At 52.2% G+C, this 17,525-nt stretch overlaps 6 protein-coding genes across 6 annotated transcripts; 2 read left to right on the forward strand and 4 right to left on the reverse strand.

Annotated features, from left to right (window-relative positions):
* Positions 1 to 835: 835 nt before the first annotated feature.
* On the forward strand, positions 836 to 4,135 carry N7498_005138 (cation-translocating P-type ATPase; the record flags this gene model as incomplete). The annotated part of the gene is made up of 1 exon (XM_058452200.1): positions 836 to 4,135. One exon carries the CDS (start codon positions 836 to 838, stop codon positions 4,133 to 4,135), a length of 3,300 nt encoding a protein of 1,099 aa, XP_058308738.1.
* Positions 4,136 to 4,551: 416 nt separating this feature from the next.
* On the reverse strand, positions 4,552 to 5,620 carry N7498_005139 (SGNH/GDSL hydrolase family protein; the record flags this gene model as incomplete). The annotated part of the gene is made up of 3 exons (XM_058452201.1): positions 4,552 to 5,110; positions 5,161 to 5,252; positions 5,309 to 5,620. The coding sequence occupies 3 exons, from the start codon at positions 5,618 to 5,620 to the stop codon at positions 4,552 to 4,554; spliced, it is 963 nt and encodes a 320-aa protein (XP_058308739.1).
* Positions 5,621 to 6,761: 1,141 nt separating this feature from the next.
* N7498_005140 (uncharacterized protein) lies at positions 6,762 to 7,067 on the reverse strand (the record flags this gene model as incomplete). Its single annotated transcript, XM_058452202.1, has 2 exons — positions 6,762 to 6,948; positions 7,027 to 7,067. 2 exons carry the CDS (start codon positions 7,065 to 7,067, stop codon positions 6,762 to 6,764), a joined length of 228 nt encoding a protein of 75 aa, XP_058308740.1.
* Positions 7,068 to 7,784: 717 nt separating this feature from the next.
* N7498_005141 (putative cell wall organization protein/glutathione transferase (Gto3)) lies at positions 7,785 to 8,903 on the forward strand (the record flags this gene model as incomplete). The annotated part of the gene is made up of 3 exons (XM_058452203.1): positions 7,785 to 8,162; positions 8,226 to 8,690; positions 8,742 to 8,903. 3 exons carry the CDS (start codon positions 7,785 to 7,787, stop codon positions 8,901 to 8,903), a joined length of 1,005 nt encoding a protein of 334 aa, XP_058308741.1.
* A 598-nt stretch (positions 8,904 to 9,501) lies between these two features.
* Positions 9,502 to 11,816, reverse strand: N7498_005142 (putative TBC domain protein; the record flags this gene model as incomplete). The annotated part of the gene is made up of 2 exons (XM_058452204.1): positions 9,502 to 10,562; positions 10,613 to 11,816. The coding sequence occupies 2 exons, from the start codon at positions 11,814 to 11,816 to the stop codon at positions 9,502 to 9,504; spliced, it is 2,265 nt and encodes a 754-aa protein (XP_058308742.1).
* Positions 11,817 to 12,665: 849 nt separating this feature from the next.
* N7498_005143 (telomerase reverse transcriptase) lies at positions 12,666 to 16,597 on the reverse strand (the record flags this gene model as incomplete). The annotated part of the gene is made up of 6 exons (XM_058452205.1): positions 12,666 to 14,561; positions 14,626 to 15,060; positions 15,110 to 15,471; positions 15,523 to 15,741; positions 15,797 to 16,091; positions 16,160 to 16,597. The coding sequence occupies 6 exons, from the start codon at positions 16,595 to 16,597 to the stop codon at positions 12,666 to 12,668; spliced, it is 3,645 nt and encodes a 1,214-aa protein (XP_058308743.1).
* Between the last annotated feature and the right edge of the window lie 928 nt (positions 16,598 to 17,525).

A 17,525-nucleotide genomic window follows, 5' to 3' on the forward strand; every position in this document is an offset into this window, starting at 1 on the left:
ATTTTTCACGATGAATGAAACCGTCGGCTCCCGCAACTAGCGAGCTCGGGGAAAGAAAATCTTTTCTTATTATAATTCGGGAGCCTGGGGTGGGATATTAGTGTCGCACGTCTGGATTTGAGTAGTTCGGCAGAGTCCTGTGGCAAAGAAAAATCGCGCATGGTGACCCGGGGATTTATTCTGGCTGCCTCCCGCCCACGCTTTCGGTGTGGCTAAGTGGCAGAGATTTCATGCGCCCTTTCTTTCTAAACTATGATGCTCAGGGCAATAAAAATTTTTCCGTCGCCGCCTCCGTGATCCCAGGGATTTATCGCACAAGTACCATAGCACAGAGGTAGGGCTGGATCGCGGGAGACTTGTCATGTATCGTCAGAGATGTAAATCCATGCATTATAATTGGATTGAGGAGATATCAGCGGTAATATAACGGTAACGGATGTATATCATTCCAGGCTGTCATGCGCGATTTCCCATCTGTGTTTAAAGTGTGTCAAGTGGGTACCTGCTTGATGTCCGGTACCTGATCCAGGTATGAGTAGCTCGTATAGTTCTCGCGTACCTGTCGCTTCGTAGGAATGTGCCTCTCGCGTGGCTCCGCTTGCATGGCACGAGGAACTATAAAATTTTTCTTCTTTTTTTAACTGAGGTGACCTTTTCTAGTTAGTAGACCCAGGTCTACCTACATAAGTCCCGGAGTCGCACGCAGCAGCTTCTCTTTTGATATCCTTTCTCTCCTGTCCTTGTTCCTTCCCTGCCGTGCCCGTCCTGGGTGTTTAGTTGCTCATCTTCTTTCGATTCCTCTTTCGCTCTTCCCTCCACCGCAGCTATCACCAAAATGGACCCCAGGGGCTCCCACGGCAAGCCTGACCTTGATGTCGAGGCGGAGGGTAATGAGGTCCAGGACGACGATGACGATCGCGCCGAACGCCTCGCGCGCGTCACCTTCGAGGACTCTTCAACCATTGATGTGGAGGGGATGCGATCTATCTACCAGCCGGCTCAGTTCACCCGCACTCGCTCTATCAGCCGAGATACCATCCACAGCACTCGGAGCACCAGCCAGACTGTCACTGCAGCAAATGCCGGTTTCCCCATCGAGTTCCGCACACTCTCAATCCAGATCTCAGAGTCCCAGAATGCCCCGAAGGAGGTCGTCGCTGAACCCACCAAGGAGAAGTTGCCCGACCAGGACTACTTCGAGAGCCTGGACTTCCACACAATCACCCAGGAAAAACTGCTTCAAGAGTTCAATGTCGACCAGCGCACTGGGTTGAGCGACAGCGCTGCTGCCAACCGTATTGCTCGGGATGGAAAGAACGTCATTGCCCGACACAGGGAGAACTACTGGAAAAAGATCTTTTTCTACGTCTTCGGCGGGTTCTGTTCGGTTCTGTGGGTTGGTGTGATTATCTTCTTCATCTGCTGGCAGCCTCTCAGCAACCCGCCCTCGCCCACTAATCTTGCGATGGCTGTCTTGGTCATCATCGTCATCGTCTTGCAAGCCAGTTTCTCGGCCTTCCAAGATTGGTCAACCAAGCGGGTGATGAACTCGATCTTGGGTCTGCTACCATCGGAGGCCTTGGTTATGCGTGATGGAAAGCTGGTGCGTCTTCCTGCCACGGACCTTGTCACCGGCGACATCGTGCAGATCAGTGTCGGAAACAAAGTCCCCGCAGATATGCGTCTGCTGCAGACATCTGGTGATATCCGCTTTGATCGTGCGATTCTCACCGGTGAATCAGACGAAGTTGATGGTGCTATCGATGCAACCGATGCCAACTTCCTGGAGACCCGCAATATCGCCATGATGGGAACCCTTGTCACCAATGGCAATGCCACTGGTGTTGTTGTACTCACTGGTACCAGATCCGTCATGGGGCGCATCGCCAAGATGACTTCGGGTGTCAAGCAGAAACCGACCCTGATCCAGAAGGAGATCAACCGCTTCGTCGGTATTATCGTCGGTCTGACTATCACGTTGGCTCTCTTGATTCTCTTCACCTGGCTGGGATGGCTGCGTAAGGACCATCCTACATACATGAGCGTGGTCGCTATGCTCAACAATGTCATGGGTTGTGTTGTCGCCTTCATCCCCGAAGGTGTTCCAGTCGGCGTAGCTTTGACGCTCATGATGATTGCCCAACGCATGAAGAAGACAAACGTTCTTCCCAAGGGTCTGGCAACCGTCGAAACTCTTGGCTGTGTGAACGTTATCTGTTCCGACAAGACGGGCACCTTGACTCAAAACCGCATGTTTGTCAAATCTCTCGGCATGGTGGACTGGGAGTACAGCATCGAAGACTTGACATCTGGCGCCGAAGTGCCCGAAGGCCTGAGTAACCTGATGCGTGCATCGGTCCTCTGCAATGATGCTACATTTGACTCGGAAACCATGGATCTTCCTGCCTACGACCGCACCGTCAACGGCAATGCTACTGATGCTGCGGTCCTGCGGCTTGCTGACACCATTGGTGCCACTGCACAGGAAAACATCGACCCCTATGAGCGCATTCACCAAATCCCCTTCAACTCTAAGAACAAGTGGATGCTCACCATGCACCATGACCCTGCCGCCAGCAAAGGATACTTGATCTACGTCAAGGGCGCACCCGATGTCCTCCTGGGCCGTTGCTCCTCCTACTGGTCCGCACTCCACAACGCAGAGCGCCCACTGGACGAGGCAGCCCGCCAAAGGTTCTCTTCTTTCCAGGCAAAGCTTTCTCGCCGCGCCGAGCGTGTGATAGTGATTTGCCAGCGCCACTATGTGCCGACCACCGAGCCCGGCTCTAATGGTTTCAACGATGAGGTCATGGCCTCAGGCGTTCAGGATCTCACTGTGCTAGGCATCTTCGGTATCATTGACCCGCCCAGACCCGAGACCGCTCAAACCGTGGCTCAGTGCCGCCGCGCTGGAATTCGTTTCTTCATGGTCACTGGTGACTTTGGACTGACTGCGGCCGCAATCGCCAAAGACATCGGTATCTTTGACGGTGCAACTGAGCCGGATACAATCGACAATCTGCGTGACTTTGATTCCGAAGCCAAAGCACTGCGCTCAAATCACAGCTTGCTTCTTGAGGGATCCAGTCTCTCCTCGTTGACTCAAGACGAGTGGACGACGGTCTGCGGATATGATGAGATTGTCTTTGCGCGTACCAGCCCAGAGCAAAAGCTACGCATTGTTGCTGAGCTCCAGGCAAAGGGCAACACGGTTGCTGTGACTGGCGACGGTGTTAACGATGCCCCGGCTTTGCGGGCAGCCGATGTTGGTATCGCTATCGGCTCTGGCAGCGACGTCGCAATCGAAGCAGCCGATCTGGTCCTACTTGACCGGTTTGATTCCATCGTGGAGGCTATTCGTCTGGGCCGCCTGGTGTTCCAGAACTTGCAAAAGGTCATTGCTTATCTGTTGCCCGCCGGTTCATGGTCTGAAATTTGGCCCGTGTTGATGAACGTCTTCTTCGGCATTCCCTCACCACTGAGCTCATTCCTAATGATCATCATCTGTGTCTTTACCGACCTCTTCCTCTCACTTTCCCTTATCATGGAGAAGGAAGAATTCGACCTCCTCAGCCTTCCACCACGTCGGCCCAAGCAGGACCACCTAATCAACCTCCGCATCTACGGCCAATCTTACCTCTTCGTCGGTGTTATGGAAGCTTTCAGCGCCCACGCCATGTTCTTCTTGTACATGTGGAAGGCCGCCGGCATCCCCTTCTCAGACCTGGTTTTCGCTTTCGAGAATTACAAAGAGGGATTCCACGGATACACGGAGGACCAGCTCACCCACTTCAACAGTGTTGGCCAATGCGTATACTTTGTCACGCTGGTGATTATGCAATGGGGCAACATCCTCTCCGTCCGCAGCAAGCGCATGTCTATCATCCAAGCCGACCCCATCCGTCCTGCCCGCCGCAACCCTTGGCTTCCCCTCGCCATGCTCATCTCACTGGTCATCGCCATCTTCGTCACCGAAGTCCCTGGAATCCAGTCCCTCTTCGGCACGGCCTCTGTCCCGATCGAGTTCTGGTTCATCCCCTTGGGCCTCGCCCTTGGCGTGCTCGCTATGGACGAGCTGCGCAAGGCGCTGGTGCGTCTGTTCCCCAAAGGACCAGTTGCATGGGTCTCATGGTAGAAGGATTTCAATGGTGATACCAAGGCAAGTCTCAAGAGAGACTACCGTTCACGACGTGCCACGCCTTTGTTTATGTTTGACTGGGGTGGTTATTTTCTTTGCAGGGCTTATTCTAATCTCTGATATCTGACTGCATCTTTGAGCGTGGAGTTGTCTCGATCATGATTATTCAAAACAAAAGGCATTATAATGCCCATTTTATAGACAATAGAATTGTGGACTGGCTCCACTACTTTCCCTACAACCTTGGAACTACCTCGTATCCATTCAACCGACGCTGGGTAATGAAATGAAGACATTCCACTCAAGCCCACCCGGCTTGAAGGCGAATGCACTGTAATATGTACTACCTTGGGAAAATGTATCTATTTTATGTACAAAGCGACAAGCGCGAAAAATTAGTCTATCCAAACACCTCATAAACATCCCATCATCAAAGCACTGCCTAAGACCTGCAAGCCCAGGATCCACCCCATCCCCAAGCCCACATTAGAAACCCCACCGTTAAGCACCGGCTGCGGCGTCGCCGCATAAGCCGGCAGATCCGGATTATCCGTACTATCATCAAGACTCTTCTCGAAAGCGTCACTGATAGTCCCATTCACGCTCGTATCACTCGCCTGCTGAAGCATCCCCTCGGCCTGCGCAACCTGAATAGCCGCCCACCAAACCGACGCCATCTCCTTGTACCCGTAATCATCCGGATGGGTACCATCGACCAACTGGTCTTCTTTGATGAGATTGCTCATCTCGGCGAGAACGACACGGCCGTTCTTCGCGCGCCAGAATGCTGCAAGGGTGCGGTATTGTTTGTTGATTTCTTTTACGAGTTCCGGTTCGAGTCCGTTAGGAAGGAGTGTCGAGAGGATTATTGTTGTGCCTTCGATCTGGTCGATTAGTTTACTTATGAGGCTATTCATCCGCGTGCCCACGGAGGAGATTGAGTGTTTTTGTGTGGCGTCATTGGTGCCGGCGCTGTGTGGGTTAGATATGGGGGTCTTAGCGGGTGGATGGGGGGAGCTTACTTGATGAGGATTAGGTTTGGTTGCTTTGGGATGGTTTGATCAACGACATCCATAAGTTGGTCGACTCTGAAGCCGATATGGCCTTCGTGATGCTGGAGATTGGTTAGATTCTGCTCGGGATTGTTTGGCTGGGGGCGGGATGACTGACGTTGTTGTGCATGGTGCCGTTTCTCTTGCTTCCGACCATGTCAACCTGCCAGCCCTCGTAGCGGAGCTGCTGGCGGATATGTTCTCGATAGCCATTACCGTCGGTGGATTTGTATCCCATCGTGATCGATGCGCCAAGAGGCATGATTCTCAAGAGAAACTTGTCGGCTCGAGCCTGAAGTGTGGAGACCTCATTCTCGAATGGCACTTCCGATTGGGAATCTGGTTTAGGAAGTGCGATCGCTGCTGCAAGCGACAAGAGCGTAAGCCATAGAGCAGCCAGGACGGCCCGGTGAATGGGCGAACGACCCATGGCGCCGGCAGTGGGATGCAGAGAAGAACATGCGACTCAGGGTCCAGCGCCAGAGTTATATATCGCTCTACCCGGGCACGAGGGGGCTATGAAATGATATCGAGGCTCTAGAAGTGACTCGGTGAGCAGCGCAGATGGTCGAGGCATGCCTGAGTTCTTGTCCAATCGCTGCGTTTCTAATAGAAACAATGTTACCTGTTCAACGGGAGCTAAGCCTCAACTTCAGTCAAGCCCATGATTTGATCCCGTCCAGAAAGCACGAGCGATCCATCTGGACTGTTCATTGGGTGCGTTGGGGCGCTACTGAGGCTAGTTTTCCACTTCGGGTTTGGCTTGGGGCCAAGATCCACCAGGGGCGAAGGAAAACTCAGAGTAATCACGAGCGTTACTTTTGGTAGCAGTTTTAAGGGTCTTGTCTTAGTTGAAGGTGGTATTGGGCTATTTCTGATTTAGCTCGCCCTGCTCTTGTTCGGTCATTCCGTAGGTTGATCGGCCTGAATATCCAGGTGATCGAGGATTTTTATCGCCTCGGTTTATCGAATGGAGCAGTTATCACGATTGCGTGCCTTGAGCCCGGGTTGATGTTGTCCCACTTTTGATTGAAATGGCCTGTGAATTAGAGTTTTCTGATGCTATTAACACGTACCATGGCTTTTTCGGTACAATTGGCTTTGCGTCTGGTGGAAATGTTCTCGTCGCGGCTACCGATTACCAGAGGTTCGTGCCTACATCGAGCCATTGGCTTCTAGTTATATTATCGGCGCCGTAGGCTATTGGGGCCGTAATGGACGCAGTAAGTCAATCTAATGCTCACCATTCTCCACTATCCATTAACTGAAAAGTCAGCTGATTGCATGGCAATCGTGAGCTTCCCGTGCGACACAGCCCTTGGGGTCTAGACGTGGCCCCGCCGAGAACGACTGTAACTTGCCGAGCAGCTTAGGAGTGGTCTCAAGAGAAAATTGTGCCTGACTCTCCGACTCATACAAAGGTATCCAGAGAACATCAATAAAAGACTTGCAACGTTGTCTCGTCCAGATAAGGAATCAAAATTTTTTCAGTCAGGCCAATATGTGCTCTTAGAACTTCGAATATGGTGATGCCGCCTCAAGAGTCCAACTATACAACTTCCAACGCACCTTTAATGCTTCTCCGCCCTCTCCCGCGAAGGCGTCCGCGCGGTGGCAGCCGATCCCGTTTGTCCATTCATCATCTTCTTATCCTTCTCGGTGTACAACACATCCTTGCTATTCGGGGACTGAGCGCGGAAAAGAAGCCAGTTTGATGTCACGACGGCGATCATGCTGGCGATCGCCACGTTTCGAGTCCTATGCGTACCCGGTCGATGGTTAGAGGATTGTTCAGGTCAAAGTTAATTGCGGCACTGAGCTTCCTGAATGTCTTACCGCATCGCATTTGCGCGACCGTTGGTGATTGTAGAAGCCATGATCTGGTAGGCCTTAGTATTGTTCTGGAATGGGAGAGGCACGGAAATTTCAGAAACTTATGTCGAATGAGAAAGGATCCGTGTGATTCAAATGCAGGATCCTAGAAGTGCAGGCGTCAATTACTTTAATTTGTACCGAGCGGTGTCAATAGAGTTGGCGTGCATTTACGCTACAAAGTATGGTTGACGTCAGAACCAATCATACGATCGGGACGAATGCTCGCGTTCGCCACTGAGGAAAACGGGCACGAGATCTAGAAACCAGATCTCCGTTTAATTGCTGTGGTCATTGGAATCAGCCGGAGAATTGATTGGGCGGTAGCTATTCCTTGGTTCTATTACTTTCGGAAAGATCTACAGGGGAGCTTCACTTGGCCTACTTTCTATTCGGAGCCGGACTGTTCCTAAGATGCTGCAAGCTACAATTGAAGTGATTACCAGTCGCAGCACAATATAGACTTGATTCACCACAATCTAGTATATACACCGCCTAAAATCAGCGAAATGGAGTCGGATCCGAATAACAGTTCCCAATCTATATCTGTCGGAGCAGATCCGCGGAACACTTCCAAGATTTGTAACTCCACCTGATAAACACATCGTCCCAACTCAAAGCCACTCCTGTACACTTCCTCTTCACTCTCCATGAATCGCACAATCCAAAGACTCTCAAAACTATACACAACCCTCTCTGCAAACCCACCACCTAAACCCCCAATGACCGCCATCCACACCCCCTCAACCAACGACGGCTGGCACGGTACCATCCCAAGCCCCCAATTCCCCGCCGAAAAAGGCCGCTACCACCTCTACATAGGCCTCTTCTGCCCCTTCGCACACCGCGCAAACTTCATCCGGCACCTAAAAGGCCTAACCGACATCATCTCCATCAGCATCGTAAAACCATACCCGAAAGGCGACGAGAACGGTTGGCCGGGATGGCGCTTCCCGGCTTCGGATGACGAATATCCCGGCGCAACGGTTGATCATCTGTTTGGAGAGGATTATTTGCACAAGATTTATTTCCGCGCGGATCCGGAGTACAAGGGGCGGTATTCGGTGCCGCTTTTATGGGACAAGAAGGCCGGGGTGGCGGTTTGTAATGTACTTTTTACCTTCCGGGAGGCTTAAAGGATTGTTTGCTGATAAGGGATATAGGAAAGCGCCGAGTTGCTCAGATGGTTGCCTACGGCGTTCAACGAGATCTTGCCGCAGAACGTCGCCTCAATTGACCTCTACCCGGAACACCTGCGCGACACGATCGATGCTATTACTCCCTGGATGCAATCCCATGTCAACGCGGGAGTATACAAGGCGGGGTTTGCGGCTACACAAGAAGACTACGACGAGAACGTGATTCCTGTCTTCGGCGCATTGAATAAACTAGAACGTATCATCGCTGCCAACGGCGGGCCGTTCGTTCTTGGTGAAACAATGACGGAGCTGGATATTCGGCTATATGCGACTCTGATCCGGTTCGATACCGTTTACGTGCAGCATTTCAAGTGTAATCTTGGGACGATTCGGCATGATTATCCGGTTTTGAATAATTGGTTGAAGGGGATGTTTTGGGATGTCGAAGCGGCGAGAAATTCGACGGATTTTAGGCATATCAAGGAGAATGTGAGTTTTGATTTCCAAGGTTGGTGGGTGTGTGATACTGATACGTTGCAGTATACGAAGAGTCACGGGGATATTAATCCCAAGGCTATTACGCCTATGGGTCCGTTTCCGGATGTGGAGGAGGGAGTTGAGAGGGATTGGAAGAAGTTGAGGATTGGTGGGGTGAAGCATCCGGCTGTTTTGGAGTATGAGGGAAAGATTCCCAGCCCATAAAGAGGATAGATAGACTTGTAGATGGGTTCGAAGTTTTATAGAGATCGGACACTGCTTACGGTGTACCCCCTCGCGGTTTATAGAAAAGACTCGATTGCAACGTGTACAACTATCGAGCATCACCAATGGGAAATGCACCTTCGGGCCATGATTTTAAGAATACAGTATTGAGAAGTCAGGAAAAGAAACCAAGGAGACGGCCAGAAAACAAGACGCAAATTGAAAGAGCAATGTAGATAGCGAGTGGGATGATATACGGCGTATCGAGTCAAGTAAAAGACAACAGACAACAGACAATAGACAATAGACAATAGTCAAGACGCGTGATGTGTTCAAGGTAAAACCACCATAGTCATTAGTCAAGGTCATACAGGACGAAATAGTATGTATGGTTCATGGCGCGCTCCCGGGGGTAAGCGAGTGGTATATCAATGGCATCAAAAAGTCGACTGGATAAAGCCTGAATTGCGCCTTGGGTGGAGAGAAAGGGAGGCGCATCGAGAAAAGGTGATGAAGCGAGAGTAGGTGGGGTCAATGCAGAGTATGCAATATGATGGCTTTATGCAGATGACATGTCCCATGTCATGTTCCAGGTGGGCTATTGCCGCACTTTTCCAGCTTCCCTTACTGCAGACATAAACCGGTCTTCGTTGCCTGCTGCCGTGAGGATCCAATAATCAACCTCCTCAGGATTGGAGACCTGACCACCGCCAAATCCTGCTGCAGCCGGTGCACTGTGGCGTTCCTTAGGCTTCTGGTTATTCGCGCCAATATGGCGAGGTCCCCAGCCTAGGATATTGCGCACATTGATGCGAGTCTGGTCATCGGGCTGTTGGAAAGAGAACAGTTGAGCCTGGAGACAGCCAAGGATGGCGACAGCGGAACGGATCATGATGCGGTCGCCCTCGAAAACCCAGCAGTCCCACACACGGGAGATGCGCTCGAGATCAAGACCGTTGGTGAGCAAGGAGCGGAACATCGGTTCCCAAAGTTCCTCGTCGGAGAGACGGAGGGTTTCATGGAGGTGGTTGTAAAGCCGGCCGAACTTGTACCGCAAGGTATCGGATGCCAAAGCATAGGTGCGTGCCATGGCCCCGCGGTCCCAAGTGAGAAAGGCGACGGGCAATGGTCGGTTCAGGGCATTGGCCATGGAGAGGAAAGCGGAGCTGGGAGTTGGGAATTGCAGGACAAGCAGAGCAGCAATGGTGTGCAGACCATGGATGTAGCCCACATCGCGGCGATACATGCAATAAGCCTGGAGGACATCGATAAGCGTTTCCCGTAATGGGCCGCCCTCCTGGAAGAGGTTCAAGTCAGGGAAGGCCTTGGGCACATCAGAGTCGATGGCTTCGAAACAGTCCAGCAAGCGTTTGTGACTTTCACTGGGCTCTTCCTTCTTGGATCGCAGATCCTTGGCTCGCTGTAATGCTTTCTTGTAGGTTTCCTCGTTGAGCTCCAGCTCGTTGCCAATGGCACGCATCCACATAGCTCCACGATTCCGAGGAGGGATTCCGCGCCACCAAAGCTCTCGTGTCCGAGGCGCACGCATAGCACCGTCCCAGTTGGGGCCAATAAAGTCATCCCAGATATTTTGAAGGGCATCTCGGGTCGTATCTTTCTCGCACTGCTCGGAAGCAGCTCGGGCAGCCCTGCGCTTCTCTGGATCATAGTTAGCTTGTGTAAGCCCCTAAGAACGATGCAATACTAACCAGCTTCCCGCGACTGGGCCATCATCTGCTTGTATTCCTTCAGGTGCTTTTTCTCCTCCTTCTGGTCCTTAGGTGGAAGCCAGCTCGGGCGTGTGCGAGTAAGCACCTTCTCCTTCTCCTTGCTAATAGGTAACGGATCGATCATTATGTTGGATTTCTGCAGAGGCGGCAATTCAACGGGCTCTTGCGACTCCGAGCTCGATTTCCGTGATACGCCATTCTGAACATTTTCCTCCTGTTTGCGCTCACTTTCACCCGCATGGTGTTCCAAAGCTTCAGTAATGATTCTTGCCTCTTCGGACAAGTCTGAGAGATAACTGTTGTACGAATAGGCGCGAGGGTTTCGTGGGGAGATTTGGCCTCGTTCAGGACCAGCAGAACTGGACCGCTGCGTTCGCCGCATGCGCGCAGCCTTGGAAGAAGAGCCATTTGGTGGATTGTGGGCACCCGAAGTTTCAGTAACTGTGTGGGAAATCGGCAATGGTCGTGGGCCAGGACTGCGACCACTCGGGCTGGGTGCGCGAGACGGAGGGCGATCTTGCACTGGGCGGGGAGAGATCGGGATATTCCATAGGCTGGCATCGTCGGGCAGCTCATCATCTGAGTCATGGTATTCTTCCTCCAATTCTTTCAGCGACTTGCGGCTTTGTTGCCAGTTCTGTTTCTGCATCGGGACGCGTGCGGAGAGCGGCGATAGGGCCAGACTGGTAGTCGAAGCAGAGCGACTGGACATCGGACGCAGTGGTGATGTCGACCGTGACCGACGAGATTGTACCGGGGTCAGCCCCCCCGAATTGGTCGTACTTCCTGAGTCTCTCCTGTTCCCAGACCTTGTGGACAGGGATCCCGCAGACTGCGGGGTACGCATGGCACCATTGATCTGATTATGAATTGGGGGGAAAGGACTTCGTTTTCGGGGCTTCGGGGTCGCGGTCAAGTCGCGAGTCGCGGCAGCAGGGCTTTTGTTGGACAATCTGCCCGCGGGCGACCGCGATGCCAGACCACGGCCATAAGGGGTGGTCGCAGGATCGACAATGGGAAGTTCGGAGTCATCTTCGAGACCGATATCCTCGAAGTTTCCAACATCCGTGAAGATACTGTCGGGATCGTCGATCTGGGAGGAGGAATGGAAGGAGGAGGACTTGGACGATTTCGACCCCGACAACTCGGGTGGGGAGTTGGGGCTCGGGCAGACGGTGGTCATGATCTCATGTAGTCACTCTCTCAATCGCAATTGTCCTTCACGGAGCCAAACAGCATCCAAACACACGCGATGGGGTAAGACTCGTCGGGAGGTGGGCGGAAGGGGGGCGGTTGTTGATCGCACGCAAGGCTTGGGTTTTTTGTCTGGTCGGGGGAGGCGAGGGATATGCGTCTTGCAGCGTGGAAAATGGTAAGACGATGACAATTCGATCAACGTGATAGAGAAATGAAGTGCAGGCTCAGCCGCAGCCTGATGATAGCCAGATCAGGAGGTCGTGGAAAGAAGGGAAAACGAAGATAAGCGGATCAGGAGGCGGATCGGCGGGTGAGCATCGGAGCCAAGGGGGTGGAAAGAAGGGAAAGCGAAGGACGAAGGACGAAGGACGAAAGAAGGTGGCAGAATCAAGACAAAAACAGAAAACGCAAAAGGAGTGTCGACGGGTATGAAAACGACTGAAGTTGAAGATCGAAGTCGAGGTTGGAATCGCAAGCGGAGCCTCAGGCGCGGTCTGGCCGAGAACAGGGGCTCCTGGGAGGTACCTACGGGTACTTTTACACCGCGGTATTTACTAGGTGCAACTATGTACCTACATGTATCTATCAAAGGGATGATCGCGCCGATCGCGCACTGCCATTCTATTCTGCACTGGGTCAAAAAAAAAGTGTCCCGCTGTAACTTCCATGCGATCGGAATTGTTTCGTCTCCCTGGATCCAGCAGTTGTGTTCTATTAGACCACTCGGGTGCTCGTCCACTGCCGGTCGATCCGCGGTCTGCATCAGTGTGATCCACTAACGCCGTATCTTATTGGAGCCCGTAGAAATTTGTACATTGATGTCTTACTTGGAGGTCTAGAACCGCCATCCTTCAAAGACCACATTTCCTCGTTTCACCACCTGCATCATCCGTACAGCCTCTCCGTTTGTCGTCGGTCGCGACTCTTTCCCAACCGATTCCAGCCAGTGGAGGACCGGCGTATATCGTGTTTGCTTGCGCTTCAGCACAAACCGAAATGCCGCCGCGGCCAGGTAATGCACATGTGAGAGCCGCAGGAAGCATTTCAAGGGCGCGTTGCTGGATGCGCGGCGGGCCTGGATCATCTTGATTGTTTGCAGAATCAATGCGTTGACGGTCTGGATAATGATGGGTGGTTCGGGATGGGCGCGCCCTCGCAGAGATTTCATATAGCGGTACATCTTCATGGCCGATGCGATTAAACTGGTGTAGAGGTTGGCGAGAACTGTACTGCGAGAATTGTGTGCCTCGTCCAGGTACATCTGGTGCATCTGCAGTCGGAACGTTGAGAGTACTTTACGGGTAAACATGCGGCCCGGTAGACGATTCGTTTCGACTGTCAAGGCGTTTGAGAGGTTGGCTGCCGCAGAATCCCCTCCATCGAGCATCCGGTCACGATCGTGGTGGATTTCGAGTGTGTGTGTATCAATTAAGCATCCACAGTACGGGAAGAGCGATGTCCCCTCCAACCTGGGGATGTGGATGCCGTCGACTGCAGCGGTGAAGTTGGCCAAACTCTTGGTCGGGTTAACGGTGACGCCGTATTTAGGCTGACCACGAAGCATGACCTCCATGAACTGTGTCGCTTGGTTGAGATCGGTGGTGATGAGGAGGAAATCATCGATTAGTCGCATGAGTAATGACTCTCTCGGTTGTAGAAATCCCAACACTTCGCGTTCTAGCTCGGCGTAGAAGAAATTGCAAAGAAGACTGGACAGAACAGAGCCTTGTGGGATACCGTTGCGCTGGCGGTAGAACTCCTTCCCCATCTTGACCAGGTTGTTGCGCACATGTTCGTCTAGAAGGTCCAGCAGCTCCTCAGCACCCTGTACTTTTTGGTTGAGAGTATCGACATAGACAGTATTTGGCTTTCGAGGGTGACCACCATTAGCGATGAGATCTGGTAAATGCTGCTGCTTCGTGACTGGCGCAGCCCGCGCTGCAAACTTGCGTCTGGGATATCCTCGCGGGTCGGCACCATGAGGATTTATTTCCACGTGTTTGGTGATATGATAGTTCTCTTGAGAGACCAGCTCTTCCACAACTTGCAATAGATTTTGCTGAGGGATGGTGTCGAAGCAAGCTTGGATGTCAAGCTTGACAAAGTAAAGTCGAGGTAGGTCGCCAAAATTCCTTGGCCCTGATAATGGCAGCTGCTGTGATAATTGCTTCTTGAACCTTTTTAGCCGTGGATGCATGTCTCCTACCGAATACAACGATGCACCCATCTTCGCGGGCGCTTGTTGTCGCTCCCAATTCAACATGTTGTAGATGGGTGTGATGGTGGAATTGACGCTGGTCGCAAATTTCTTGTTACGCCAATCGGCTCCTTTGACAACTCGTCGTCGCAAGTTCAAGATAGGTCGTAGGCCAGTAGCCTTCGGAAGCAGACGCAGCGAGCCATACCCGAGAGAGCGGCGGGCCAACATGCGGTTAAGGCGCTTCGGCTCAAGCTCCTCAAACATAGTTGCTTTCAGCTCTGTGAGGGGCTGCTCTGTCGAACGCTTCCATACATCGTGGCGGAAGTAGAAGAGGCGGTATCGGTGAGTTTGCGACTCGGTGACATAGAAGTTGGCCCGCACAAGAGGAATAAGGATGGAGTCAAATACGAAGAAGATAAATTCGTGCAAGAGCCGTATACGCTTTTGAAAGTCAGACAAGGAAATTTTCTTTGTCTTTCCTTCGACTGGGGAGTCCAACTTTGGAGGGACCAACCAGGGAATGGCAGTGACCTGTATTCATGTCGGGTTAGGAAGACCTTCCACGCTAAAGTGGTTGGGTGATAGGAAAACAAACCTTTAGACCTTTGCACACTTTATGCAAACTTAGGCTCTCATATCGTCGCATTTTGATGAGAGAATCGGCATGTTTGAAGATTATTCTCCGATTGGATACACCGTCAGGCCCTTCCCCGAAGAAGGCGAGCGGTATCAATTTCTGGAGAACGGCGCGACAGAAGGCTGAAACGGAAGAGGCAGGGGTCGCGTAATCGGTTAAGCTCAGTTTAGGCTTATTGAATCGTGAGGGGCACTCTTCTTTGCCTCCTCTCTCGACATTAGATGCCCTACCCGGTGATAAGGCAATACCCGAGCTTTTCGTCAATCGACTGCAATGTGGTTTGGCTTGCATCTGTGTTACCAAGCTCTGCTCCAGAGAAGATCCAGGTTCGCCGTCTTTGACTCCCTTTGTGGTGGGAGGTTCCGAGGTGCCGAGTTTCCAAGGCCCAGTAGGCTGTTCAGGTTAGTTGCGGTGCATGGGCAATTTGAGGAAGAGAACTCACCTCAGGACAATAGTACTTCAAAAGTTCCCCATAGGAACAACGGGCATGATGCACTCGGAGCCTCTGGACCAACTCCAAAGCCTGCCCACGCAATCGCCTTGGTAGCTTCCCAAAATCATTTCCTCCGAGCTCGGCGCGCAATTGATCACCACTGGATTGACAACGATTCTGTCTTCTTTGTTCTTCGACGCAAGCTAGTTCATATTCACGGTCTCGGTGGTTTGAGAACAAGTCCACGTTCTCTTTGGGATCTGCTGCGCTTGTGAAGACATTATGCAGGCCGAATTCCCGAGGAAAGATGTATTTCATCACGTGCACCGTCTCTGCCGTCGAGTCGAGGGAAAAGCGGCGGTTGAAGACGTCTAGATGGAGAGTTAGTGCGAATAACGAAGAGTCTAGATTAATCAACTTACGAGTGTCTCCTAATCCAAATGGCGCACTTTCCTTCAACGGGCGGGTGTATCTGCTGTAAAGCATTCGACGGCGGAGTAGAATGATGCTGTTTGGGCCTCGAGCCTCACCACGACAACCAACATGAACACTCTTTTTTGTACCTGGCTTTTTATTGGCAGGTTCTTTTTGGGACTTTGAATATGAATTATCAATTCGCTGAAGCCCTGACAGCGGCAGTCCTGAGTAATATAGTGAGTAATTCTGTTTCTAGATCTAGCCGAGCCAGGTACATACCACTCAATTGGAAATAGATGCCACTTCGAGCGTCAATAGGAGCAAAGATACCGCAGTCGAACAGTAGGCGTATTATGATCTCATCACCATTTTGACCCAGCAGTCCCAAGACATCCGCCCACGGCGCTTCCTTTAAGATGCGTACATTGTGGTTCGGGAACTGAGCCACGACGCCGGGAATGACATCCAGGGCAGTTTGGCCAACCGCCGGGCGACGGAAGCCATGCGTGAGCAAGTGCTCAGGTCTTTGGTAGCCAGCCTTTCTAAAAATAGTCTCTATGGCAAAGTCGACCACCTACACACGGACGTCAGTCAACTGAAACCTCGGCCTCCTGCGCACGCTATTGCTAATCACGATCCTACCTCGGATTGGGGCGAGGTCGGTCCCGTGTCCGTGCTGACGAGGATCGACCGCGATTGGGACTGGCTGAATGCGCGATAGTCTCGCTGGCGTTCGGAGTCGACCTTCGGAGTTGACTCCTTCAAGACACCGACCAATGTGGAATCGAGAAGATTTGCTAATGACCGGGCGCTGGGCTCGGCCGTTTGCGATTTCGCCAGCGATGCGATGCGCCGGCGCCGAAGTTTGGAAGATACAGGGAGATGAGAGAGGAGATATTGACGCAGGGTGAGTACCTCTCGGTAGTACAACGAGATCACGGGGTGGGTGGTTTGGCCGTTTCGTGCATCTGAGGCTTTGGGAGATTTGCAACGAGCTGGCGATGGGGTCATACCAGGCTGAGACGAGGCCGTGGGACCACGACGGCCACCTTTTCCGGGCCTCTTGCGCTTCTTGCCCATGGCGTTTACATCGCAATTGTGACGAGGGTTAGCGACGCGACGCGTCAAGGAGGTTGATAGAACTCCGTAGGGAGCGGGCGGAAGCAGGTAATCGCGGGTGCCACGAACGAAGAGTATCTGATTTGAAATGGGTCATTAATTCATTAATCCACCGATAAACTCGGTGCTACCGTGTGTGAATTGGATTCCACTATGGCTTCATCGCAGCCTTACAATCTAAAAGTTAAAAATACCTTCACGAGAAGAGTAAAAAAAAAAAAAAGGTCGGAGATTAGGCGCGGGCGAGCCATGGAACGGGGCCGTGGTCTAGAAAGGCCGTTGCGACTGGATTGCGTCCCCACTGCGTCAGCGTGTTCCATGTTTTCAAGGCAGGGGAAAGGCGTGTTCCTGAACATTAATTAGATTAGAATAAGACAATAGTATGCCCGGTGGACGATAGTAGTACCGTCTCGTATAGGCACCTACCGATGGCAAGGAGCTCTACAAGCACTTTCTTCAGTGCACAGATCACAGATCATCAAAGAAACCCCAAACTCCGCGACACAAAGGATTCTTCCCCGATTCCACCGATTCCACGGTTTCACCTTGCGACGTTCTAGAGCTGCCGAGTCTCTTCATGTGAGGACGACTGATCATCTCCGACTTTTCCAACCTCCTCCCCTGCACGCGATCCCTACACCTTCGTCTCTCACGATCTCCAGGAGTACTCTACGAGTCGACTCTATCACATCTGCGATCGACACTGCAGTTCAGCCCTCCGAAAGCTAGCGATCTGGCCCGCGGGTTTCCACACCATCTTCCTGGCCTGATTTTCCGACCCCCTCAGGCTGCCCGCCTATCAACGCCCACAGCTGGTAGACGCTGACAGCGCCGCCGATTTGCTGCACACTCTCATTCGCCGTCCCTGCTTCCGCTGCATTTCCTGGCC

Source organism: Penicillium cinerascens (assembly GCF_028974065.1).
Source record: "Penicillium cinerascens strain IBT 15544 chromosome Unknown contig_5_segment0_segment0, whole genome shotgun sequence".
In the NCBI taxonomy this organism is placed as follows: Eukaryota; Fungi; Ascomycota; class Eurotiomycetes; order Eurotiales; family Aspergillaceae; genus Penicillium; species Penicillium cinerascens.